Source organism: Diabrotica undecimpunctata, chromosome 9, assembly GCF_040954645.1.
Source record: "Diabrotica undecimpunctata isolate CICGRU chromosome 9, icDiaUnde3, whole genome shotgun sequence".
NCBI classification, from domain to species: Eukaryota; Metazoa; Arthropoda; class Insecta; order Coleoptera; family Chrysomelidae; genus Diabrotica; species Diabrotica undecimpunctata.
This window is the reverse complement of record NC_092811.1, coordinates 35,360,512-35,384,417: the sequence shown is the minus strand read 5'-3', so window position 1 is coordinate 35,384,417 and position 23,906 is coordinate 35,360,512. Positions and strand designations below refer to the sequence as shown.

Here is a 23,906-nt window from a genome sequence, read left to right as displayed (position 1 = left end):
TATCGGGTAAAGTGGTCTGTAGTAAAAAATAATGTAAAATAAATATATATATATATATATATATATATATATATAAAAATATATATTTTTATATATATATATATATATATTTATATATATATATATATATATATATATATATATATATATATATATATATATATATATATATATATAAAAATACGTTCAAATTATCGGATAAAGTGGTCTGTAATAAAAATCTTTCTTTTTTCCAAATTACTCAATATTTCGCCATTTATTTAAAAGCTTCCTCAGGAGTAAACTAAAAACAATTTGAACATTACAAAAAATTGCGTACAAATACATATATATATATATATATATATATATATATATATATATAAGAAAAAAGAAGTACTTGTGACTCGTTTGGAACAAATATATAACTGTTTTGGATGGGTTGGAGTCAATAATTATTGACTCCAACCCATCCAAAACAGTTATATATTTATATATATATATATATATATATATACGAGCATATATAAATGTATAATGAGCAATATTTTTACTTCTCGACCACTTTTGGAGGCTCCGCGGATTTTTACCACATTTTAGTACTTCATTGTATATTCTATATCCTAATCTATATCCATATTACCCTATATTTAAAGAGCCATATCTCTGAGCTCAGTAGACCGATTTAAACTCACAAGATCTCATTTCTTTTGTTATGTCAACTTTTGATGAAATAATTTAAAAAATCGCAAAAGATAAGTTTTATTCTATGGACCAAGAAGAACGAAAAAAAAGGTAACAACATTTTAAGAGTTTTAATTAATTGTCAAAATTTAACCAAACAAGAGAAATAATTGTAGAAACCAATTAATTAAATTATTTTTAAATAATTTCCAAACGCAAATTGGCAAATTAAAATCCACCTAGATGATTCAAAGATAACAGCTGTTAAAAAATGGTCAGTTTCTAAAAAACCGTTTTTTTTGTCATTTTTAAACTGATAGTATTTTTGTCACAATGTGAAGACAACTGACATGAACAAACTTATGTGACAGATAAAATGTAGAATATTTATTTGTTTGCCAACAAAATATGTATGAATAAAAAAAACTATATATATATATATATATATATATATATATATATATATATATATATATATATATATATATATATATATATATATTCAACCGTTTCCATCTCTCTCTGTTGTCCCATTATCCATCGTTTAGGCCTCTCTTACTCATGACGTCGTCTACTTCGTTCCTCCAGGATTTTCGGGGTCGTCCTCTTTTCTTCCTTACGTTCCGTACCGGTACTCCCATGCATTCGTATTTTCTTTTCCATGTAGTCAAGGCTTTCTCTAAGTATATTTTAAATAGGGTTGGAGATGTGAAACAACTATGCAGGAGCCCTTTTGTTGTGGTAAAGTCTCCTATGATTCTTGTTCCCATTTTAATGGACACTTTATTTTCTTTATACAGAGCTTTTGTAGCTTCTATGAGTTCCGTCTGTATTTTTAATTTGTACATTGCCTCCCACAGTTCTGACCTTGGTACAGAGTCATACGTCTTTCTCGGGTCCACAAATACCAAATGTATATCTCCATTTTTTGCTTTTTTCTTATAACTGTAATTGGTTACATTGCTCATGTAGTGATCCTTTCCCAAGTTAATACGCTCCTTTTCTAACTTGACTGCACCATACTGGAGACGACCAATAGTCAGAAATACGTATGTATATACTATATTATACTATTATTATACTATTTAAATATATATATATATATATATATATATATATATATATATATATATATATATATATATATATATATATATATATATATATATAATGGTAGACGTTTCCTATGCAATTCAGCAGTATAATATTCATATGGGAGGTCCTGATTTAATGGATAGAAATATCGCTAACTATAGGCCAAAACTGCGTAACACTAAATGGTGGTGGCAAATTTTTGTTTACCCTTTGTCTGCTTCAATCTCTAACGCATGGATTTTGTATAGAATTCAATACCACAATAAACTTCAATCTAGTGTTGATGAGTTTGTTGAAAGTATGCGTCCATTGAATTCATTAGAGTTTACAAGAAACATTGTGACAACATATCTACTACTCATCCCTCGACAACCAAAACCTGATAAGACAAAGGAACATTATTATGTCGGTTCTGCATTACCCAATTTCCTTAAAATAAAACAGATGCAAAATTTTTAAAACAAATCTTTTCATGGAAGAATATATCTTCTTCTTCAAGTGCTGTCTCCCGATAGGAGGTTGGAGATCATCATCACTATCTTTACTCTATCTACTGCTGCTCTGAAGAGTTCTATAGAACTGCATTTAAACCAGTCCCTTAAATTTTTTAACCATGACACTCTCCTTCTTCCTATACTCCTTCCTCTTCTTATCTTTCCCTGTATTATCAGCCTTAGCAGTTCATATCGCTGTCCTCTCATTACGTGTCCCAGATATTGTAACTTTCTTAATTTGATTGTGTGTGTGTGTGTGTGTGTGTGTGTGTGTGTTTTGTTTTATGGCACTGGAACTAAGCCAATTAGCCAGAAATTTGATAGTGTTTATTATTTGGCATTCTTTGCCCATTTCTCGCAATACTTCCGTGTTAGTTTTCTTCTGGGTCCATGTTATTCTAAGCATCCTCCTGTAACACCACATTTCAAAGGACTTTAACTTATTTATGTGTTCTTGCTTTAATGTCCAGCTTTCAAGGCCATATTGCAGTATCGAAAACACGTAGCATTTCAGTGGTCTTACTCTCAGTTCTAATCTAAGGTCTTTGTTGCAGATAATTGTTTTCATTTTTACAAACGCATTTCTTGCTATTTCTATCCTGGCTCTTATTTCGGTTGTTTGATCATTATTGTCTAAAATCCAGGTTCCTAGGTCTTTGTATTTTTCTATCGGTACATTTCCCAAATGTATGTTTCTTGGTATATTTGTTTTCTTTGTTATTATCATGTATTTGGTCTTTTTTGGTCTTCATTTCTAGTCCATATTTTTCACAGAAACTGTTTGTTTTATTTAGCAGTAATTGGAGTTGTTCAGCAGAGCTTGCCATAATCATGGTGTCATCTGCATATCTTATACATAATACATCCCTGCCTAACTCCTCTCTTTATTTCAATTTCTGTACTGGTTTCGTTATCTATTACGATTTGTGCTCTTTGATTCCAGTAGAGGTTTGTTATTATTCGTAAGTCCCTATGGTCTATGTTTTTTGTCTTTAGAATTTGGACTAATTTTTCATTTCTTACTTTGTCAAATGCTTTTTCAGAATTAACGTAACAAACATGCACATCAACATTCATATCCATGCATCTTTGAGCTAACACAGTAAAAGCAAATAACGCTTCTGTGGTTCCTAGTCCATTTCTGAACCCAAACTGACTATCATCTATTCCTTCTTCCAGTTTTTTATTTATACAACCATGTATTATTTTCAGGAATAATTTGAGAATGTGACTTATAAGTGATATTCTTCTGCATTCACTGCAATATTTAGCGTTTTTATTGTTAGGGATAGCACAAAAGGTGGAGAGTAACCATTGTTTCGGTACGTGTCCTGTTTTGTATACTGAGTTAAATAAGTCTACTGCAATGTCTAAGGTTTCATCATTTATGCATTTTAAGGTTTCTATAGGTATTTGGTCTGAACCAACTGCTTTACCATTTTTAATGTTTTTTAATGCCATTTTAATTTCCTCTTTTACTATTGTTAAAACCATATCTTCTTCTACTTCTATCTCCATCTGTTCTGTTCTATTGTCTTTGAACAGTTCATTGATGTATTCTGTCCATCTCTTTAATTTGTCGTTAGTATTCAACACAAGATTCCCACTTGCATCTTTTAGTATTCCCGGTTTTCTTGTTCTATTGTTGTGAGTTAATTCTTTAATTTTTTTGTGTGTGTTAAAACTATCATGTCTTTTCTGGTATTTTCCTATTTCTGCGCATTGTTCTTTTGCTTTCTTAATTGTGTATTTTATTTGTTTATCTACTTTTTTGTACATCTGATTATCTTTGTTTTTATATTGACGTCTTTCTTCCATTAAATCTAAAATTTCTTTCGTCATCCATTGCTCTTTTTATATCTGGTTGGTATTAGAATTTCTTTTTGACTTTTATCTATTTCTGTCTTTATTAATAACCATTTTTTTATCCGTCTTAGTATTTTGTAGAATTTGTTCTTTAAACTTACTTTAAACTTTCATTTAACATTCATTAATCCGTTGTTGATTTCATCTGCCAGGCGTTGCCTTATGTGTGGGTTCCTTAATTTACTTGTATCGATTTTTGCATATTTGTTGTTCTTCGTTTTATTATTTTCATTTTGAGCCTAATTTTGGTCACTACTGGGTTGTGATCTGATCCTATGTCGGCACTTGGATAGGTTTATATATAGATATAGAATACATAGTCTATTTGGTTTCTTACAATTCTCTCTTTTTGATCTGCTAGTGACCAGGTACATAGTCTTCTCTTTGGAATTTTGAATAATGTATTAGCTATAAAAAAATTATTGTTTTGGCAAAATTCTATAGATTCGGCAAAAGAATATATATATCCTCTCAAAATGTCATCAATAAAGTTTAAGTTTAAAATGACGTTGTTGATTATTTATTACATATTTAGGCCATTTTTCAAAGATTGGAACACAACAAATTTTAGACGCAGGGCTATTATGAAAAATTTTAGAATTTTTTGAATATTTATTTATAAGTTCAGAACATAAAATTGATCTGTAGACGCAATAAAATTTAAAAAATGAAGTTTGGCAGCGAATGGGTTATCTTAGAAATTTGCTTAGTTTTGCAATAAAGTAATTAAATAAAAACAGTAATTTGTCGTTCTAATTACTCATGTTTTCTTATCTTAATTATTATTTAATTTAATGAAATCTATTTGGCATTGCTATTTTCTTTTTATAACTTTTTAAAGAAATAGGAAATGCCTTCAATGTTTATGATAAGATAATAATCTCGATTAAAAGGCAAATATATTAATCAAAAGAATTCTGCGACTCAGTTTAACAATAATCAATTCTCAGCACGGTCATTTTTCAAAGTATTGAATTATTACTATGCAGAAGACGCTATTTGCTTTCTCTGTACTGTGTTTGGCACAATTATCTTATGCCGTATTACCATATAAAGTAAGTAGCGTATCTTTTTATTAACTGATGGATTCGACTGTTACTTGATGAAAATTTATTATATCTTTCAATAAAACAATGAAAACTTTTCAAAACTTCCACAAATTTTATTATACTTTATTATCACACCAGCTGTTTCGACAGAGTGTCTTTCTCAAGTAATTTATTTTTGGTATAGTTTACACTTCATAGTCTTTAACTGAATAAGTTAAGGAAGGAGAAACTGTTTGTTTCAAGTTGATCATTCAGAATTAATTTGTTAATTTCCATAGATTCTAATAAAAATAGCTTAAGGTCTTTATTTTGGATGTGAAGAATTTGAAATTCGTCATAGATTCGTGATAGAAGAAGTTAAATTCTGGTGGAGTTAAATTAAACTCTTCGTCATTATCCACCCTTTGATTTTTCAAATACACAGAATTTTAAACAATAAAGTAAATAATGACATACAATGACAGATAGTACTAACAGCGGCTACTTCATTTTAAATTAATTTTTTAGTGGGAATAGAAATAGGTATGTTTGGTTGCCTACACCACAGGTCACTGCCAATTACAGAGCGTTTAATTAATTTATAAAAGCAATGTATGTTGTGTTGCCTATAATAAAATCGTTCATTAATAGAAAATCATTCATTAATAGGGGTCATTAATCAATGATTTTGAGGGTGTTAAAATTGATCATAAATGGACGGTCGACGGATAAAGTTTTTTTTAGCGATGGTGATTAGAGTTCTCACAACCATAAGATTATTCCTTTTTAAACTTTCTTACACAGTTCTTGTGAAATATACTTGGTCTACTTTCCTTTTCTTATATGTTTTTATAATATAATATAAATCAAAATGCACCACTGCTTTATAATTTTTACGGTATATAGCTAACTTAATATGTTGCGCAAAAATATCGTTCATACTTGATATATAAGACCACTTATAGTACAATCCAAAAAGTATAATGTAGATTAGACAAAAAGCAGTTTTAAAAACAAAGAACTAAACACAGAATTAATTTTCTCCCTGGAAAATATACATACAATGTAAATTTTCATAAACATCCGTTAAAACCAGAATTGTTACAATTGGCCAAGATAAATCGACAAGAAACTATATACAGGGTGAGTCACCACTAACGAGACGGAACATTACAGCGAAACGGTAAAAGATTTTAAATTTTTTTTAAATTTATAGTTTAAAGGCTGATAAGGGCTACATTTTAAAATTAGTTTGAAATATACAGGGCGTCCTAATAAAATGCGGCGTATCAAAGTTATATTTTTTCTTATGGGGCACCCTATACTTTATTGCATTTTCTAATTGTCGGCAAAAAATAAGGTATAGTTTCATAAGACGTCCATACACCTATGTATAGAGTGTTCTAAGTTATGTGCAATATTCTTAAAATGTAAAGCTTTAAACGAAGACTCATTCCCAACTTATTTAAGACATTCTAATAAAATTGGTTATACCTCTAAATAGCTAAATATTTGTTAAATGTATTTCATGATTAAATATTAGATATTTATTTACAGGGTGTTCAAGATTTGCAGTTTTATTATTGGATTATTCAATGTGTAATATGAAGTTTATTTTAAATGGAACACCCTGTATATTAATAAATTATTATATTCCACTTTCGAATGGTATATGGATGTTCTATAACTAGGAGCGATAGATTTTGCGTAATTTAAAATTTTCTTTTCGATTTTAAAATATTTAGGTATGGTTGTTATTCTCGATTTTTAAACTGATCATTTTGATATATTTGTTATAAATGAAACCAATGTAGTAGTAAACAAATGTGTATACATTATACTTTTAGTTGCTGATACACAACGAATCAGAAAGAATTTTAATAAAACACATAATACAAAATAATATAAAATGAACATAAATAATAAAAAATAAACCACAAATTACTACATTCTCAAAAAAAAAAAAATTTTAAAGAAGACTCATTCTCGACTTATTTAAGCAGTTATAACCAATTTTCTCTCACAGCGAAAAAGTTGGGTAATAGTTTAATTAATTTCATTATTTATTATTAAACATTTATTTACAGGGTGTTAAAAACTTAGTTTCAATTTTGGATTATCCAATATCTAATATGAGGCTTATTTTAAATGGAACACCATGGATATTGATTAACCGTAATACTAAAAAAAGTATCCTCTTTTGAACGGTATAAATATGTCCTATACTCAAGTCTCATAGTTTTTGTGTAATCTACAATTATCTAAACTCTTCATCGGTATACATATTGATTTTAAAACAAAAGATATAGTTAGTTAATGTCATTGTATGACATTGCCATTTTCTGACATTACGGTCTGGTAATTGTCAAAATATAAACATTCGTGTGTAATATTTAACTTTCATTGGTCATAAAAATGAAGAATTACGCTATCCATGAAAGAGTCGACATGGTACTTTGCATTGGAGAATGTTTGGAAAATTGTCTCTTAGCTTCTAAAGTTTATGCTCAAAAGTATCCTTTGAGAGATTGCTTAATAGATTCCGTGCTACTGGTAATGTTGCATACGAAAAGGTAAATAAAAATAAACCAGTTATTGGTGACAACGTTAACGAACTTAATGTCCTGCTTTCTGTTACAAAAAACCCATATATTAGTAAAAGAAAAATTTCGGGTGAATTAGAAATTAGTCAAAGTAGTGTATGTAGAATACTTAAGACCAACCACTGTCATCCGTATCACATTCAACCTCACCAGCATTTGACAGAACAAGATTATGGTAACCGTTTAAATTTTTGTTTATGCACTTTAGATAAAGTTAGAGAAGATCCTGATTTTTTTAAAAATGTATTATTTACAAACGAATCGACTTTTCATAATAATGGTCTAGTAAACAGACATAATTTTCATTATTATGACCTAGAAAATAAACATTTATTTCGTACTGTTGGTCGCCAACACCGATGGAGTGTTAATGTTTGGGGCGGCCCGTATTTTTTTGAAGGACATCTCAATGAGACATATTTCTTAAATTTTTTAAAACAAGATTGTTGGACACTGAGAACCTTTACTTAGCCTACAAACAAAAAGTGGCTCCAGTTGGACGGACCTCCTGCTCATTTCTCACGTAATGTTAGGAACTACCTGAACAGAAAATTTATAAACAGATGGATAGGTAGAGGTGGTTCATATAATTGGCCCCCTAGGTCACCAGGACTAACAAGATGCTACACCTCCTACTACTAGACATGACATGAAATTAAGAATTACAAACGCGTTGTCTTCAATAACTCCTACTATGTTAAATAATGTAAAGTAAATAAATCATTCGAAGATAGAATCGCTGGTTGTATTGTACAAGATGGCAAGCAATTTGAACATCTGTTACATACCTGAACATTTTTTACTTATAGTATCACCTCTATTATTTACCCCATATTCTGAAGAGGTAATTCGAGAAACTCTGGAAGATGGAACAGTCGGCATGTTCTAATTTTATGAAAATGAAAAAGGTCCTATGTGGCAAAGATTTAACATTAGCTCTTAAAGTATGCCTAACAAAATGTTACGTATACAGTGTACTATACTATGGAGTGGAATCATGGACGTTAAATCTAGACACAATGAGACGACTTAACGCCTTTGAAATGTGGACCTATAGAAGAATTATGAGGGTTTCCTGGGTAGATAGAGTTAGGAACAATGAAGTACTGAGAAGAATAGCTAAAGAGAAGGAAGTTGAACTTACAATTAAAGAAAGAAAGCTACAGTATCCCGGACATGTGATGAGGGGCGAGAATTATGGCATCCTGCGACTCATATTGCAAGGAAAGATAGATGGCAGAAGAAGCATCGGAAGAAGACGAATTTCATGGCTCAAAAACCTGAGAGAATGGTTTGGATGCAGTTCAAAACAACTTTTTAGAGCTACTGCCTCAAAAATTAAAATAGCTATGATGATTTCCAACCTCCGTAGCGGAGATGGCACCTGAAGAAGAAAAAGAACTAAAGAAAGATAATAGCAACTTATGTTTTTTTTATATGGGACACCCTATATATTTTGACATTTTTCGTTTACAGTTTTAATTCTCTTTCACCTGATATGACATATGTTTATAGTTGATGTTATGTTATAAGCACTTAAAAATAAAACACTCACAAAAATAATAAGGCATTTTAACATTTTATTATGTGGATATTAATCCCTAGACAGTTTTATTTACCAAAAATAAAATCAGTACTTACCTAACTTTTATGTAAAGTAAATACTTACTGCCAATTGTTGGTTCAAAGTGAATTATTATTTTTGAAGTATAGTTTCCATATTTTATAAATGAAATTATCACAAAATAGAACACACTGTATTTTATTACATTTTTCGTTTTTGTTTATTATTTTTATCTGATATAATATTATTGTCTTCTATTTTTTTATTATTGTTTTGAAGCTATTTTCTTGTGACATCTTAAATGAACTCCGGACAGAACTGAAACGTCGAACAGACAATGGAGAACAAAATCTGATCATTAAGTATGTAAGGGGTAGACCTACCATAGTCAGTAAAACTGAGAGCTCTTTAAACTAAATGTGTCCAGCAATTCCAGATCAAGTAAATCCCAACACGTTGAAATTACATGTTATTACCAAAATGTACGCGGCCTTAATAGCAAAATTTCATTGTTTAATGCCAACGTTAGTGATTGTGAATTCGACATCATAGCATTAAGTGAAACGTGGTTACGCAGTGATGTTTCGAGTATGGAACTCTTTCCGAATAATTATGTCGTATACAGAAAAGACCGAAAATTCCATGAGGTGGACAAGGTGAAGGGTGGTGGTGTAGTGCTTGCGTTAAAAGATTTCATAACATCTGAAATATTGGACATTACGGCTCTCGACGCACAATTTCCACTTATTGATCTTATTATTGTCAAGTGCCGGATTGGTTACAAATATTTTTATATAGTTGTTGTTTATTTACCTGATAAGTTAAGTTTGGTAGACTTTGAATATTTTTTCGATTGCTTAGGGCAATTTGATTACTTAAATAATGACTGCATAGTACTAGGCGATTTCAATGTTTCAAGGTTTATAGATAATGATATGTCTGATTTCAAAACTTCTGTAGTTTTAAGTTTTGCGGGCTCTACTGGCCTTAGACAATTTAACAATGTTGTTAATCACTTGGGTAGACTTCTAGATTTGGTCTTATCGCATTATAGTTGTGAAGTGAAGCATGATGACTCACCTTTGGTCTATGAAGACTCTCATCATCCAGCTCTTCTAATAACGTTTACGGATATATTTGTAAAAGAGCCTAAATTTTGGTATGGTTTGGAGCAATTAACTTACAACTTTAAAAAAGCCAATTTTCCTGCTTTATATCGAGAACTGTATGAAACGGATTGGAACTCTCTGGATACTTCTAATGACGTTAATGAAACTTTAAATAACTTTTACGATAAGATTTTTTCTGTGTTCAATAAGTATATTCCAGTTTACAAAAACTTTAGCCATAAATACCCACCCTGGTTCGATGCTGATATCATTCACAACATCAAATTAAAAGCAAAGTTTAGAAAAAAGTTTAAACGATTCAAAAGTCAGTGTGATTTGCTTGAGTTTCAACGGTTAAGACACCTTGTCAAATCAAAAATCAGTTTGGCCTACAATGTATATGTCGAGAATATACAAATTGCCTTATCCATCAACCCCAAGAAGTTTTGGTCGTACGTAAATTCAAAAAATAAAAGTTCAAGAATTCCTGGTGTGATGAAATATAATGACATTACTACCTCCGACCCACAAAATATTGTGAATATGTTTGCAGAATTTTTCAAGAGTGTTTTTCTGTCATCAGATATTAATTTCAAGGCTAACTCTTCCTCAATCAACGCAGATTACTTAAATTTTTATCCTATTTTAGAGTCTGAGATAATTTTAGCTAGTAAGAAATTGAAAGACAAAATGACGTGTGGACCTGATAATATTCCATCCTTTTTGGTTAAGGATTGCATAGGTGCCTTAACTGTGCTACTATTAAAAAATTTTAATTTATGTCTTCTTAACAAGGAATATCCGAGTCTCTGGAAGGAGTCAAAAGTGTGCCCAATATTCAAAACCGGTGAAAAGGGTCAGGTAGAAAACTACAGACCAATTTCCATTATTTGCAATCTAACGAAAGTCTTTGAAATAGTTTTGTATAATCGTATTTACTCACGCACTCGTAATCAGCTGTCTCAATATCAACATGGTTTTGTCTCCAACCGGTCCACTGTGACAAATTTATTAATGGTCACACAATATATCTCAGCGGCCCTAGATAATAGAAGTCAAGTTGACGTCATATATACTGACTTTACGAAGGCGTTCGACAGAATTCACCACGGCGTATTACTTTCTAAATTGTGTGTCTTTGGTCTTTCTGAGGATGCCGTGACTTTTATGATGTCTTACTTGTCAAATAGAACGCAGTTTGTTGCTTATAATGGTTACAAATCGGAAAAGTACCTAGCTTCTTCAGGGGTTTCACAAGGTTCTAATCTAGGTCCATTATTGTTCTTGTTATTTATTAACGATCTGTGTGAATTAATTTCTGCACCATGTTTATGTTATGCCGATGATTTAAAGATTTATTCATTGATAAGTGACCTTAATGATTGTCATTTTTTGCAGAGTGAACTGAATCGTGTACATGAATGGTGTAATGCAAATCATTTGAATCTTAATGCCAATAAGTGCAAAGTAGTTAGTTACTCTAGGAAACAGTCTAATTTATACCATCCTTATATTATCAATGGCAATGAACTTGAACGTTTAAATAAAATTAAAGACCTTGGAGTTACATTTGATTATAAACTCACCTTTGTTGAACATGTAAATTTAAAGGTTAAAGAAGCACTTAAATCCTATGGATTCATAATTAGAAATAGTCGAAATCTCACTAATATTAAGGCAATTAAATTACTTTATTACACTTTTGTACGATGTAAACTGGAATATGCCTCTGTCATTTGGTAACCTTTTTATGATGTACATATCCAACTTATAGAGCAGGTGCAGCGTAAATTTTTAAAATTTTTGTCTTTCAAAATTAACGGCATATATCCTAAGAGGGGCATCAGCAATAGTGAGTTGTGTAGCGATTTGGACGTAGTATCATTAGAATCTAGACGAATTAATGCCTCCCTAATATTCCTGTACAAGCTACTACATAATCTCATTGACTGCCCTGATATTCTTCGACAAATAAATTTTAACGTTCCATCTTATCCAGTGAGAAATTCGATTACGTTCAGAAATACACAAGCTAGAACTAATCTTATGTTAAATTCTCCTCTATTTCTCATGTGCAACTATTATAATTCCTTAAGTGCTTACTGCGATATATTTCACTGCAGTTTAAAGCAGCTTACTAGGATGGCTGAGATCTACCTAGGTGATTGAGTAGTTTCTTTATGTTAAGGTAAAATACTCGAAAAATGTGTTATTTAGTTAGTACTTATGAATTATTAATATATAATTTAATTTTAGTATTGTATTTTGTCCTATAAATGGATTCTGTTGGACAATAAACGCTATTATTATTATTATTATTATTATTATTATTAATACAATTTACTAGTTTTATTGAGAAAGAGCCAATAAGTTTATTTTGACGTTTAGATTTCCGTAAATTGCATTATTTTTTATCTAAAATAACATATTGTTACATCTTATATAGATATTTACTTCGTAGAGTAGGTTATATTCAAAGGTAATACGTAATAGTAAAGGTAATATTCAGTGAATCTTGTATATCAAGTGCAGAAATATTTAACTTACATAATGAACTATATTGGAATGAATCAAATCTTCATTTATTTCAGGTGATCAGGAGGTAAGAAAGATTCGATTTTAACGTTAGTGTTTTGTTAAGCATAATAAATTAGTTTATCTTTTATTTGATGATAAACTAACTGCTACCGGATATATAGGTATCTTAAAAATGAATTTAAATAATATTTTTAATGAAAAATACATATTTGGCCAAAAGGAATACTTATGTTTTAACAAGATGAAGAAGCATCTGCTTATAATGCCGAATTCGTTGGAAATTATTTAAATGAAAAATTTCATAATCGGTGGATTGGAACTTATGGTTCTTGTTCATCAGAACTAAATCCTCCATATTTTTTATTTGGCGATTAAAAAAAGACGGTATTTACAAAACAGGCTTGTATAATATATAAGAACAATTCCAAATCATTCATCAAGCGTTTAGAAAAATAAAGGCAATGCATATACTCAATTGAGTAAGATCTGCAAGAAAAAGGTGTCAATTATTATTATAACAAAACGGGGACATTTTGAATATTTATTATAATTTTTTAATTTTTGTAAAATGAATTCTAGTTGTTCCTTTGTGTATTATTGTTCTTTTTATGTTTATTCTAATGTTAATATTTTCGTAAATTAATTCTGATTTTAAAGTAGTTTTTTGTTGCTGGTGGATATGTTATTTCCACTTTTTAAGTTGATTGATCTTATTTCTGGTAAATTAAACTCTGTGGAATTATTATTACCATAATAAAATGTTGGAATGTGTTACTGAGTGTTTTGTTTCTAAGTGTCTATAATGTGGTGTCAAATAAAAATTTTTTTTGCAAAGTAGTTCCAACGACTGAAAATAGATATATAATATGTCATATCAGGTGAAAGAGAATTAAAAACGCAAAAATATATAGGGTGTCTCATATAAAAAAACATAAGTCGGTATTATATTTCCTTAGTGAGACCCATAAAAAAATTTTTCGTACGCCATTGAACGCTTCTATAATATATCTATCAAAAGTTCTAATAAAGTTTTTTAATTTTTTTTTAATACAGCAGATATTTAATCTTTTCGTTTTCGACCTTTTTCAATAATCGCCCTGTATCTCTCTAATGTAAGGAATGATTAATCATTTGATTAGAGAATCGTTGCTTTATCGAAAAAAAAAAGGCATGACATCTTTACTACTTTTTTTCTATCTCCTCTAGTTATTGGTATACTTTGTCAAACATACCAATTTGGGACAACCTGTACATATATCCATAATATTTTTCATTGTCACAGTTAGTTGATACTATTTGTATGTAGGATTTCGATGAGCCAATGAGAACTGACTTTCAAACATGGCATGACAATTGTAAACTTTACATTCCCGGTGTAACCGATGAAGACATCAATAGAGTCAGACAAGGACACTTCGATACGGATAACGAAGCTATTAAGGTAAGTAAACTAGTTAGTAAAATAGGGTTGTTGATATATCTCCTACATAAAATAACTTTGTTCCCTTTATTTTACAAAACTGTTAAAAAATCACTTTACGTTATGTCAAGCCTCCCTTTAGATATCAAACCTTTGTACGTTAACGAATGACATAAAACATTTTCAAGACATTTTTACGCTACTCTTAAAAAAATACACACTCACTTGATAACTCCATAGTTAAAAAACTATCTCTCTCAACATTTTTCATAAGCGTCTTAGTTCAAGATTAATAATTATAGTGGTGAGTTAAGTCATTAAACAGATCTTTCATCTTACCACTAGCACAATCGAACGAAAATTATTGTAAAATAGTAGAGCTATAGTAGAAACCCTCAATTCAGAAGAGTGATTTTATAGTTTAAACGCCGAATATCCTCAAATGTAAATGTACACAGCGGCCCTCGAAAACTGCCTGTTTTCTCGATTGCAATTTGCGTTTCCTCATAAGAAATTACAGAATATATAAAGTAGTATATTTATTTGTGCTTCTCTATAGTAGACTTGACCAGAAGTTGTCGTACAGTGTAGCCAATTCTTGTTCACAAGTAGTAATTATGGTCATACAAAACCTGTATTCTTCCACGCAGCGATTTTTACTGTCATACAAATACAAAAAAACATGATTTTTTCAATAGTAAAAATTAAGCACAAAATTGTAATTAAATAAATTTTATTTATATGTTCCGTTTCGTTACATATTTAAATTTATAAAATAAAAATCGATATTTTAAAACAATATTTTTCAATCGTTTGGCAATGTTGGAATTAGCGAGGAAATTCCGTTTTACAATTCGGACCCAGACATGCCATAAAAAACTAGTTTTATTAATTTTTCGCCGGAGGAATGGTTCTTTTACATGAGCGTTTCTATGGGTAGTGTATTTTGTGAGTATATTTTATGTGATAAGTTTGTAAACTTATTGTTGTCAATACTGTTTTAACAATACTGTATTGTAGTATTGATAAAACGTGTTATTGATAATAAGAGGGTTATAGTTTGTCGTTTTATAGTAAATTTCTAGTTATATTCTTATACAGAATTGTTGAAATTATTGTATACCTATATAGTATATATACAGATTATTGAAATACAATGGACGAAAAACCGAGTTGTTCCAAGAGAAGACAGCAAAATTCTGATGTTGATTCCAAAAATGAAAAGCCGCAAAAGAGACGGAAAATGTTAACGTCCGAAAAGAAGGTAATGATACGAAACGTTTATGAAGGAATTGTCGGCAGAAAAATTGGCATTAAATGTTAGCCAAGCGGTCGACATTTGTAGCAGTTTAACAAAAGTATCCGTTAGCTGTATTTATCGTGTACTTAAAAATACATCGGAAAATAAAAAGCAAGAAAAGGTAAAACTAGAGGTAGGAAAAGCATTGTTTTCGATGACTAGACAAGGAATATTATACGTCGAAAAATTCGTTCATTTTATTTCCGGAGTGAAATTCCAACACTGAAAAAAATTCTGAAGAGCTCAAAAACGATGACTCTTTTCTTCGACCCTATGAGATATCCCAAGATATCTCATAGGGTCTTAATCAGAACCATGCTCGTAATGAACTTTCGATATGTAAAAAGCAACAGAAAAAGTATGCTATTAGAAAAAAATGAAATTATTCTGTGGAGAAGAAAATATTTAGAAGAAATACGAAAAATTCGCAGCACTGGATGCAAAATATATTATTTGGATGAAACCTGAATTAACGAAGGTCATCTTCTTCTTCTTCATGTGCCTTGTCCATTCCGAACGTTGGCAATCAACATGGCTATTCTGACTTTGTTTGCGGCAGATCTGAATAGTTCAGCAGATGACAATCCGAACCATTGCCGCAAGTTTTGGAGCCACGAGTGTCTTCTCCTTCCTGGAGGAACGAAGGTCATACAGTTGGAAAAGTTTGGCAAGATTTAAATGTCAAAAGTAAACGCGAAGCATTTATAGAAGGCTGGTCTACAGGATTAAAAGCTCCATCAGGAAAGGGACGGCATTTAATCATCACCCATATAGAAGTGATACAGGGTTCTTTGATGATGGTTTGCTTCAATTTAAGTCGAAAACAACAGGTGATTATCATAAAGAAATGACTTCCGAAGTATTTGAGCGCTGGTTTAAGAGAATCTTACCAAAATTGGAATCTGGGTCTGTGGTTGTTATGGACAATGCGCCATATCATAGTCGCAGACTAGAACAATTACCGACGACGGCATGGCTGAAAGGGAGAATTCAAGAATGGCTTACAGAAAAGGGGATTGCATACGAAGAATCAATGCTCAAAATTCAACTACTTGACATTGCACGGTTAAGGAAAAGTGAATATCTTAAATATGTTGGGGATGAAACTGCAAAAGATTATGGTGTCAAAGTTCTACGTCTACCACCTTATCATTGCGAAATTAATCCCATTGAACTTATCTAGGCGCAAGTGAAAGGAGAAGTAGCACGCAATAACAAAACGCTCAAATTAAACGAAGTTAAGGAACTTTTGATTCAAGCAATCCTCCATGTAACTCCAGAGAAATGGGCTAAATGTATAGGGCACATAATTAAAGAAGAATATCGTATGTGGGAACTTGACACTCATGTCAAAGTTTTACTAGAGCCAATTATAATTACACTAGGTGAAGATAATGACAGCGATAGCAGCACTGCATCTTCAGATTTAGACAGCGAATAATATTTTCTAATAGTTTAGTAGGCATCAGCATAAAAAAACCAAAAACAAAAAAAAAAAACGAGAAGAACATAGTAAGTGTGTATAGTGTTTGTGCTTAAATAGAATAGTACAATGTTTTGTTACATCCAAAATTATTTTTATTTTGTTTTTATAGAATTTTATTTTATTTTATAGGATTTTATTTTGTTTTGTTTTATACTGTTTAAGTGTTTTGTTTATTTTATTTAATGGGACAATATGGCTCTTGGCGAACACCCATTAAAAAAAAAAGTGACGCGCCACAAGACATACCTCTCGGGTGGTGTGGAAACTGTCTTAAAATTTGTTTTAAAAAAATTTCATTGTGTAACTCTTTAAGGACGGGTCACGTCAAAAGACGTTTTAGCGTAACTTCCGCGACAGCCTGGTGGCATCAGTAAGCTTTCTGCAAAATTACTTGTTTTTTATAGCTTTTTGTTTGTGGCATTCTGTATTTTTAGGAGACTGTATGGAATAAGCCACAAAATATTTATTTATGGGTTTTATTTACTGATTTTTCGATCTCTATATAAAGACATCGTTTTCAAATATACAAGTGATAGTAATATTTATTTTTCTATGGCTTTTTGCTTGCCGTTCTGTATATTTAGAAATAATGTTGGGAATAAGTAACAATATATTTAATTGAAATGTTTAATTTACTGACGTTTCGATCTCTATATAAAGAGATCGGTTTCAAATATACAAATGATAGCAATATTTATTTTTCTGTGGCTTTTTGCTTGTGGCATTCCGTATTTTTAGAGAAAATATTGGAAATAAGCCACAATACATCTATTTACATGTTTATTTTACTGACGTTTCGATCTCTAGTACAGAGACCGTTTTTAAAGTTAAAAAAAAAAGAAAATAATATAAGAATATATAAATATATAATAATAAACAAATAAAATAAATATAACTATAATTTATATCTTTGAAAACGGTCTTTGGATATAGAGATGGAAACTTCAGTAAAAACCTGCAGATAAATATATTGTGGCCTATTTTGAACAATAATATTTAAACAATATAATATAATTAACGTTGAAATAAAAGTGAGTGTACGCCACTGGATTTTCATACGTCTTTCCGCACTTCTACGCCTTCAAACGATGACTCACTCTCCCAAATAGTGAAATTAGAGTTTAGTGTAGTGTCTGGTGGACAGTGATCAGCGGTTTCAATAAAAAACTTGCGCTAAAACTTTGGCTAGATATTAACTTAGTTGTAGTAAGATTCAATTATTAAATTACGTATTGTTTAAACTGTTTGTATTCTTATTTTCCACGCCAGTGTGTGGTCCTTCAAGTTGAAATACTTTCATGCCATACATATGTCTGTTGTACGACACTGGTTCTAACATAGGCCTTCTCTATTAGCACAAATATTATTATTTATGACCATACCTCGTATATAATTTTAAGCTCTAAACACTGTTTTCATTAATAATCATTGGTGTCATAGAAACGTGCGCTCTTGCTTACTAAACTAATTATCTTTTATATAAAAGCTGTGAACCCCTGTGACAGTGCCTGTTTCTCGAAATGCGGAAATTGTGTCTCCGATACGAACTAGATAGAAGAGATTAATGAATATAAATGTGTTTATATGCTTTGTGTACTCCTAAGTTGTTATTTTTTTTTGAAGTGACAAAATAAGAGAAATTGGACCTTTATTGTTTTTGTGCATGATATGAGAGAGTAGTAATTATGTCATTGATGGAATGGTATTTAATAAGCAACTTAGAATATTTTATTTAATAAAATACGAATTAAATTTTTATTACTTATTTAGTATAATATTATAATAGGCGAGTCTTGTACAGTTGGCGCCGTTTCTTGAATCCTAATTTCCAGCCTTTGACAGAAAATAATATTAAGTTTTTAAAGTTCTGGCGGTCATTATATCTTCGACATCTTGTCGGCAACACCGTCTCGTCCTACCTCGTTTTCTTTTAATGGGCAAAGTCGATTTTTCTATCTTTTTTGGCAATCTATTTTCAGGTATTCTTTTCAGGTTACCAGTTTAGTCTTTTGGCTTGGACAGTGTCTATTATATCTAGGTCAATTTTCATTTCGCTCCCAATGTCTGCATTCTTCACCCTATCAAGTCTAGTGAGCCAGCAACATTGTCTCCAATAGTCCATTTCCATGGCCTTCATTTTTGATACGTTTGATTTATTTCCCAGAGTTCGGCGACGCACAAACCGATGCTTTCTTATATTGTTTTATAAATTCTTCTTTTATTTTATTTGGTTTTTTTATTATTCCATTTATGGAATCTCTGTAAACGAAAGAATAGTAAATAACATAAGATTCGCTAATGACACCGTTATAATGGCAGACACCCTGGAATCGCTACAAGAATTGGTAAATAGAATTAACGATTATTGCATTAGATACGGACTAAAAATAAATAAGAGAAAAACTAAATTTACAATTGTCTCAAAAACGCAACATGGAAATCAAAGAATAATGATAGAGCAAACCCAAATAGAAAAAGTAGAGACACACAAATATCTGGAAACTTGGGTTGATGACAAAAATGACCAAAGCAGAGAAATCAAAGTCCGAAATGAAACTGCAAGGCAAGCATTTGTGAAAATGAAGACAATGCTTACCAACAGAGACCTTCAGTTGCATCTCAGATTGAGGGCTCTAAGATACTACATATTTTCTACCTTACTATACGGAATGGAAGCTTGGACATTGAAGAAACAATACATAAGAAAATAGAAGCGTTCGAAATGTGGTGTTACAGAAGAATATTAAAAATTCAGTGTGTTCAAAGGATTACCAATGCTGAGGTACTACGACGTCTAAATAAGGAGTTAGAAATTATGAACAGCATAAAAAGAAGAAAACTAGAGTATTTGGGTCACATAACCAGAGGAGAAAAATATGAGCTGCTGAGAATTATTATGCAAGGAAGGATCCAAGGAAGAAGAAGCATAGGAAGAAGACGTATCTCCTGGCTGAGAATCCTTAGAGAATGGTTTAACTGTAGTTCACTAAAAAGTAGCAGCCAACGAAGTGACCATAGCCGTTATGATATCCAACCTCCGATAGGAGATGGAACTTTAAGAAGAAGCAGAGCTTGCCATAATTACGGTGTCATCTGCATATCTCATGTTGTTAATAGATCTTCCGTTAATTATTATTCCTTCACTTTGAGATAGTAATACTTCTTCAAAAATGGCTTCACTATATACATTAAATAGTAATGGGGACATAATACATCCCTGCCTAACTCCTCTCTTGATTTCAATTTCTGGACTGGGTTCGTTATCTATTACGATTTGTGCTCTTTGATTCCAGTAGAGGTTTGTTATTATTCGTAAGTCCCTATGATCTATGTTTTTTGTCTTTAGAATTTGGACTAATTTTTCATGTCTTACTTTGTCAAATGCTTTTTCAAAATCAACGTAACAAACATGCACATCAACATTCATATCCATGTATCTTTTGTCCTCGACGCATCAGGGAATTTGGATATCGGTTAAAATACTTGGGAATTCCAAGGTTGGCCAAATCCAAATTTCTAATTGATTCGATGCAGGGAAATTCCACTTTCGCTACGTAAAACAAAGGGTTTGTTTTACATAAAAGCAGGTAGATTTTCTCTCATCGGTTAGTCGAGCTTGCCTCTTCTACTGTAGACCTAGTCGGTGCTATTATTGTTCCTACTAAGTTATTGTTTTATTTCTGATTTCTTATATACCATTTTTATTTTAGCATTATTGTATATTCAGACCTTTTCAGGTTAGAATATTACTTTGATCTATATTTGTTCATATACTGATTGTTTGATATTTTAATTGGTTATTTTGATTGTTTATTTTTCTTGTATTTTGTGTCTAAGTTGTTCTTCCGTAAGTTAAGAACACTTAGAAATATTTATCTTGCTTTTTCTATTTTATATTTTGATTTGTACTTTGTCTAAGTAGTTCTTTCCGGTAAGTCAAAGAACTCTTAGAAATATTTCTCTGAATATTTGACTTGTTATTTTAATTGTTTGTCTAAGCCGTTCTTTTCCGGTAAGTCAAAGAACTCTTAGAAATATTTTCATAATCATTGTTGCATTATTATTTCCGATATTTTATCTAAGATATTTTCTTTCTTAAGTTAAGAAAATACTTAATACATTTGTTTCTTTCATTTTCTATTTTTCCACTCTAAGTCGTTTCTTCCGTAAGTCAAGAAACACTTAGAAATATTTCCATATTTTACTCTCACATTTACATATTTCATTTATCTATATTTCTGTCCTAAGTTGTTTCTTCCGTAAGTCAAGAAACACTTAGAAACATTTTTTTCTTTGCATTATATTTTTATACCATTTAATTTAATTGTTTACTAAGTTATCCCTTCCGTAAGTCAAGGAATACTTAGATCATTTTTACCTATCTGTTTTCCATTTTTGCTCTGTTACTTTGTAACTGTTCCTTGGAACCGTTACCTATAACAGATATTTGTCACTGGAACTGTTATTTATAACAGCGGTAGTATTTAACCTTTCTACCAGCGACAAACCAAAGATGGTGAATACCCGATCCAATTCCGGGGATAGGAAGAAGCCCGAAGAGCCGGCGATGGGTCCTACAGGCCCAAATGCCCCCTCTCGGCAACATGGCGCCCAACCCACTAAAACCGAATCCACGACCCCAGGACCGTCTTCGAGCCAGCCTTCCACAGCTGACTTCATCTCTGCCCTTATGCAAGCGATGACGGCCCTATCGACCACTCAAGGCACCACACCCCAGATGCCTCATCCTGAGCCACCGAAGCCCAGGATTTCATATATGAAGCCCCCTCAGTTCTCAGGCCGGGACACTGAAAACCCTCTCAGCTTTCTAACCAAAGCCGAGAACTTCTTGACAAAATACGACGTGGACGAGGACAATTGGATAGATTACCTCATCGACAACTCACTCCACGGCGACGCGAAGAAATGGGCCCAGAAGTTTTCCCACACAGACCTACCGTACGACACCTTCCGAGACCGTCTCCTGAGGAAGTACAACGACCCCGCTTTGCTCTCAGCCCTCACGTCGAAACTTCATGGAGAACATCAACGGAAGGATGAACCCACGGAGGACTTTATCAACGGTAAAGCAGCCTTATTCAGACGTCTCGCACCATACACCCCTGAGGACCAGAGGTGTATCACCATCGTAAACCAACTGAGACCCGACATCGCGATCTGCCTACGAGTGAACATTCCAAAGACCGAGGAGGACCTCCTAACAATAGCCCAAGGAATGGAAGCTGATACCCGCCGGAACACCGTCGCTAACAAACCCCAACATCAATCCCAGCAACAATCCCGACAGCGACAGCACTACCGTCCCCCACGTCAAAACAACACACCACGCCACCCTGAAGCGATCGAGGAATGGAGGAACCCCAACAGACAGTCCAGGATGCCACCGATGAGCCAACCACCACCTCCACTACCTCAGAACCAGGGAAACGCCAACAGGGGCGCCAACTAAACCCTGTTGTGAAGATGGTGCCCCAACTGAACCCGATTCAGACACGACCCTCGACGACAGGCCTCCCCCAACTCCATGGAAGGATCAACGGACAACGTGTGAAGATCTTAGTCGACACCGGTGCATCTGGGAACTTCATTCACCAGAGATTGATCCAGATACGGGACCTGCAACGAGGATCAGGATTGGTTCAGCTGGCGTGCACGGGCAGCACGTCCCGCACCCTAGGGACTGCTGAAGTCAAGATTAACATCGAGACTCTGGATTCAACCGTCAACTGCGTGGTTATGGAGGACTTGAACCACGACGTTGTGTTGGGGATGCCTTGGTTGGAACAGGAAGAGGCCAATGTAGACATACCACGTAAATGTCTACACGTCGGTACCACCTGCAGAACCACCATTTACTGGAAGAACCCAGCAAAAAGGCAATCCAGGACGCAGCGGCTGGAACCCCATCAAGCTCCATCCTTCGCTTTGCAACAAGTTGAAAAGTTGATTCAAGAGTACGATGACGTTTTCGACGACCGTCTACGTCAGCCGACCACCAAGGCCACCGAAATGAAAATCGAAGTGACCGACGCCACGCCTATCAACGTTAAGCCCTATAAATATTCTACGGAGAAGAAGCAGATAATGGCCAAGGAGGTGAGAGAGATGCTAGCCGCAGGAGTCATCCGCCCCAGCAAATCTCCTTACAATAGCCCGGTGGTTATTGTAACCAAGAAGGATGGCACCCCCCGTTTCTGCGTAGACTATAGGAAGCTTAACAACGTGACCATCGACGAAGCCTCCAGCATGCCACCAATCCACGACTCCATCAAAGAGATTGGCACGGCTCAGATCTTCACCACCTTAGATCTGAAGAGTGGATTTTGGCAAGTCCCACTGCACAAGGACTCCAGCCCGAAGACAGCGTTCAGCCTGCCTGACGGGTCCTCATACGAATTTACAGTGATGCCCTTCGGCCTCAAGAACGGACCAGCTGTGTTCCAGAAGCTCGTGACTTCAGTCTTCGCAGGATACATCGATGTTTTCATCAAGGTATACATGGATGATATTATCATCTATTCAGAAGACTGGACCCAACACCAGAACCACCTCCGCCTGGTTCTAGAGAGACTTCGGACACACGGACTATGGGCATCCCTAAAAAAGTGTAAATTCGCAGCAGACGAACTGGAGTACCTAGGACACAAAATCACCTCTGCCAACACCCAACCTCTGGAGAAGCATGTGGAGAAAATCAAAGGCTTCGACACTCCACGGAC

General features: G+C 32.8%; 2 protein-coding genes across 3 annotated transcripts in view; one reads left to right on the top strand and one right to left on the bottom strand.

Moving 5' to 3' along the window:
- LOC140449818 (dynein axonemal heavy chain 1-like) overlaps window positions 1-23,906 on the bottom strand; it is a 1,063,244-nt gene that overhangs the window by 61,245 nt on the left and 978,093 nt on the right. The window lies entirely within an intron of this gene.
- The window catches only part of LOC140449824 (uncharacterized), a 36,186-nt gene continuing 17,331 nt past the window's right edge, over window positions 5,052-23,906 (top strand). Inside the window, exons 1-2 of the mRNA XM_072543182.1 lie at window positions 5,052-5,173; window positions 14,267-14,401. Coding sequence (XP_072399283.1) covers window positions 5,102-5,173; window positions 14,267-14,401 — 207 coding nt within the window. The 5' untranslated portion in view covers window positions 5,052-5,101. The remainder of the gene's footprint in view (window positions 5,174-14,266; window positions 14,402-23,906) is intronic.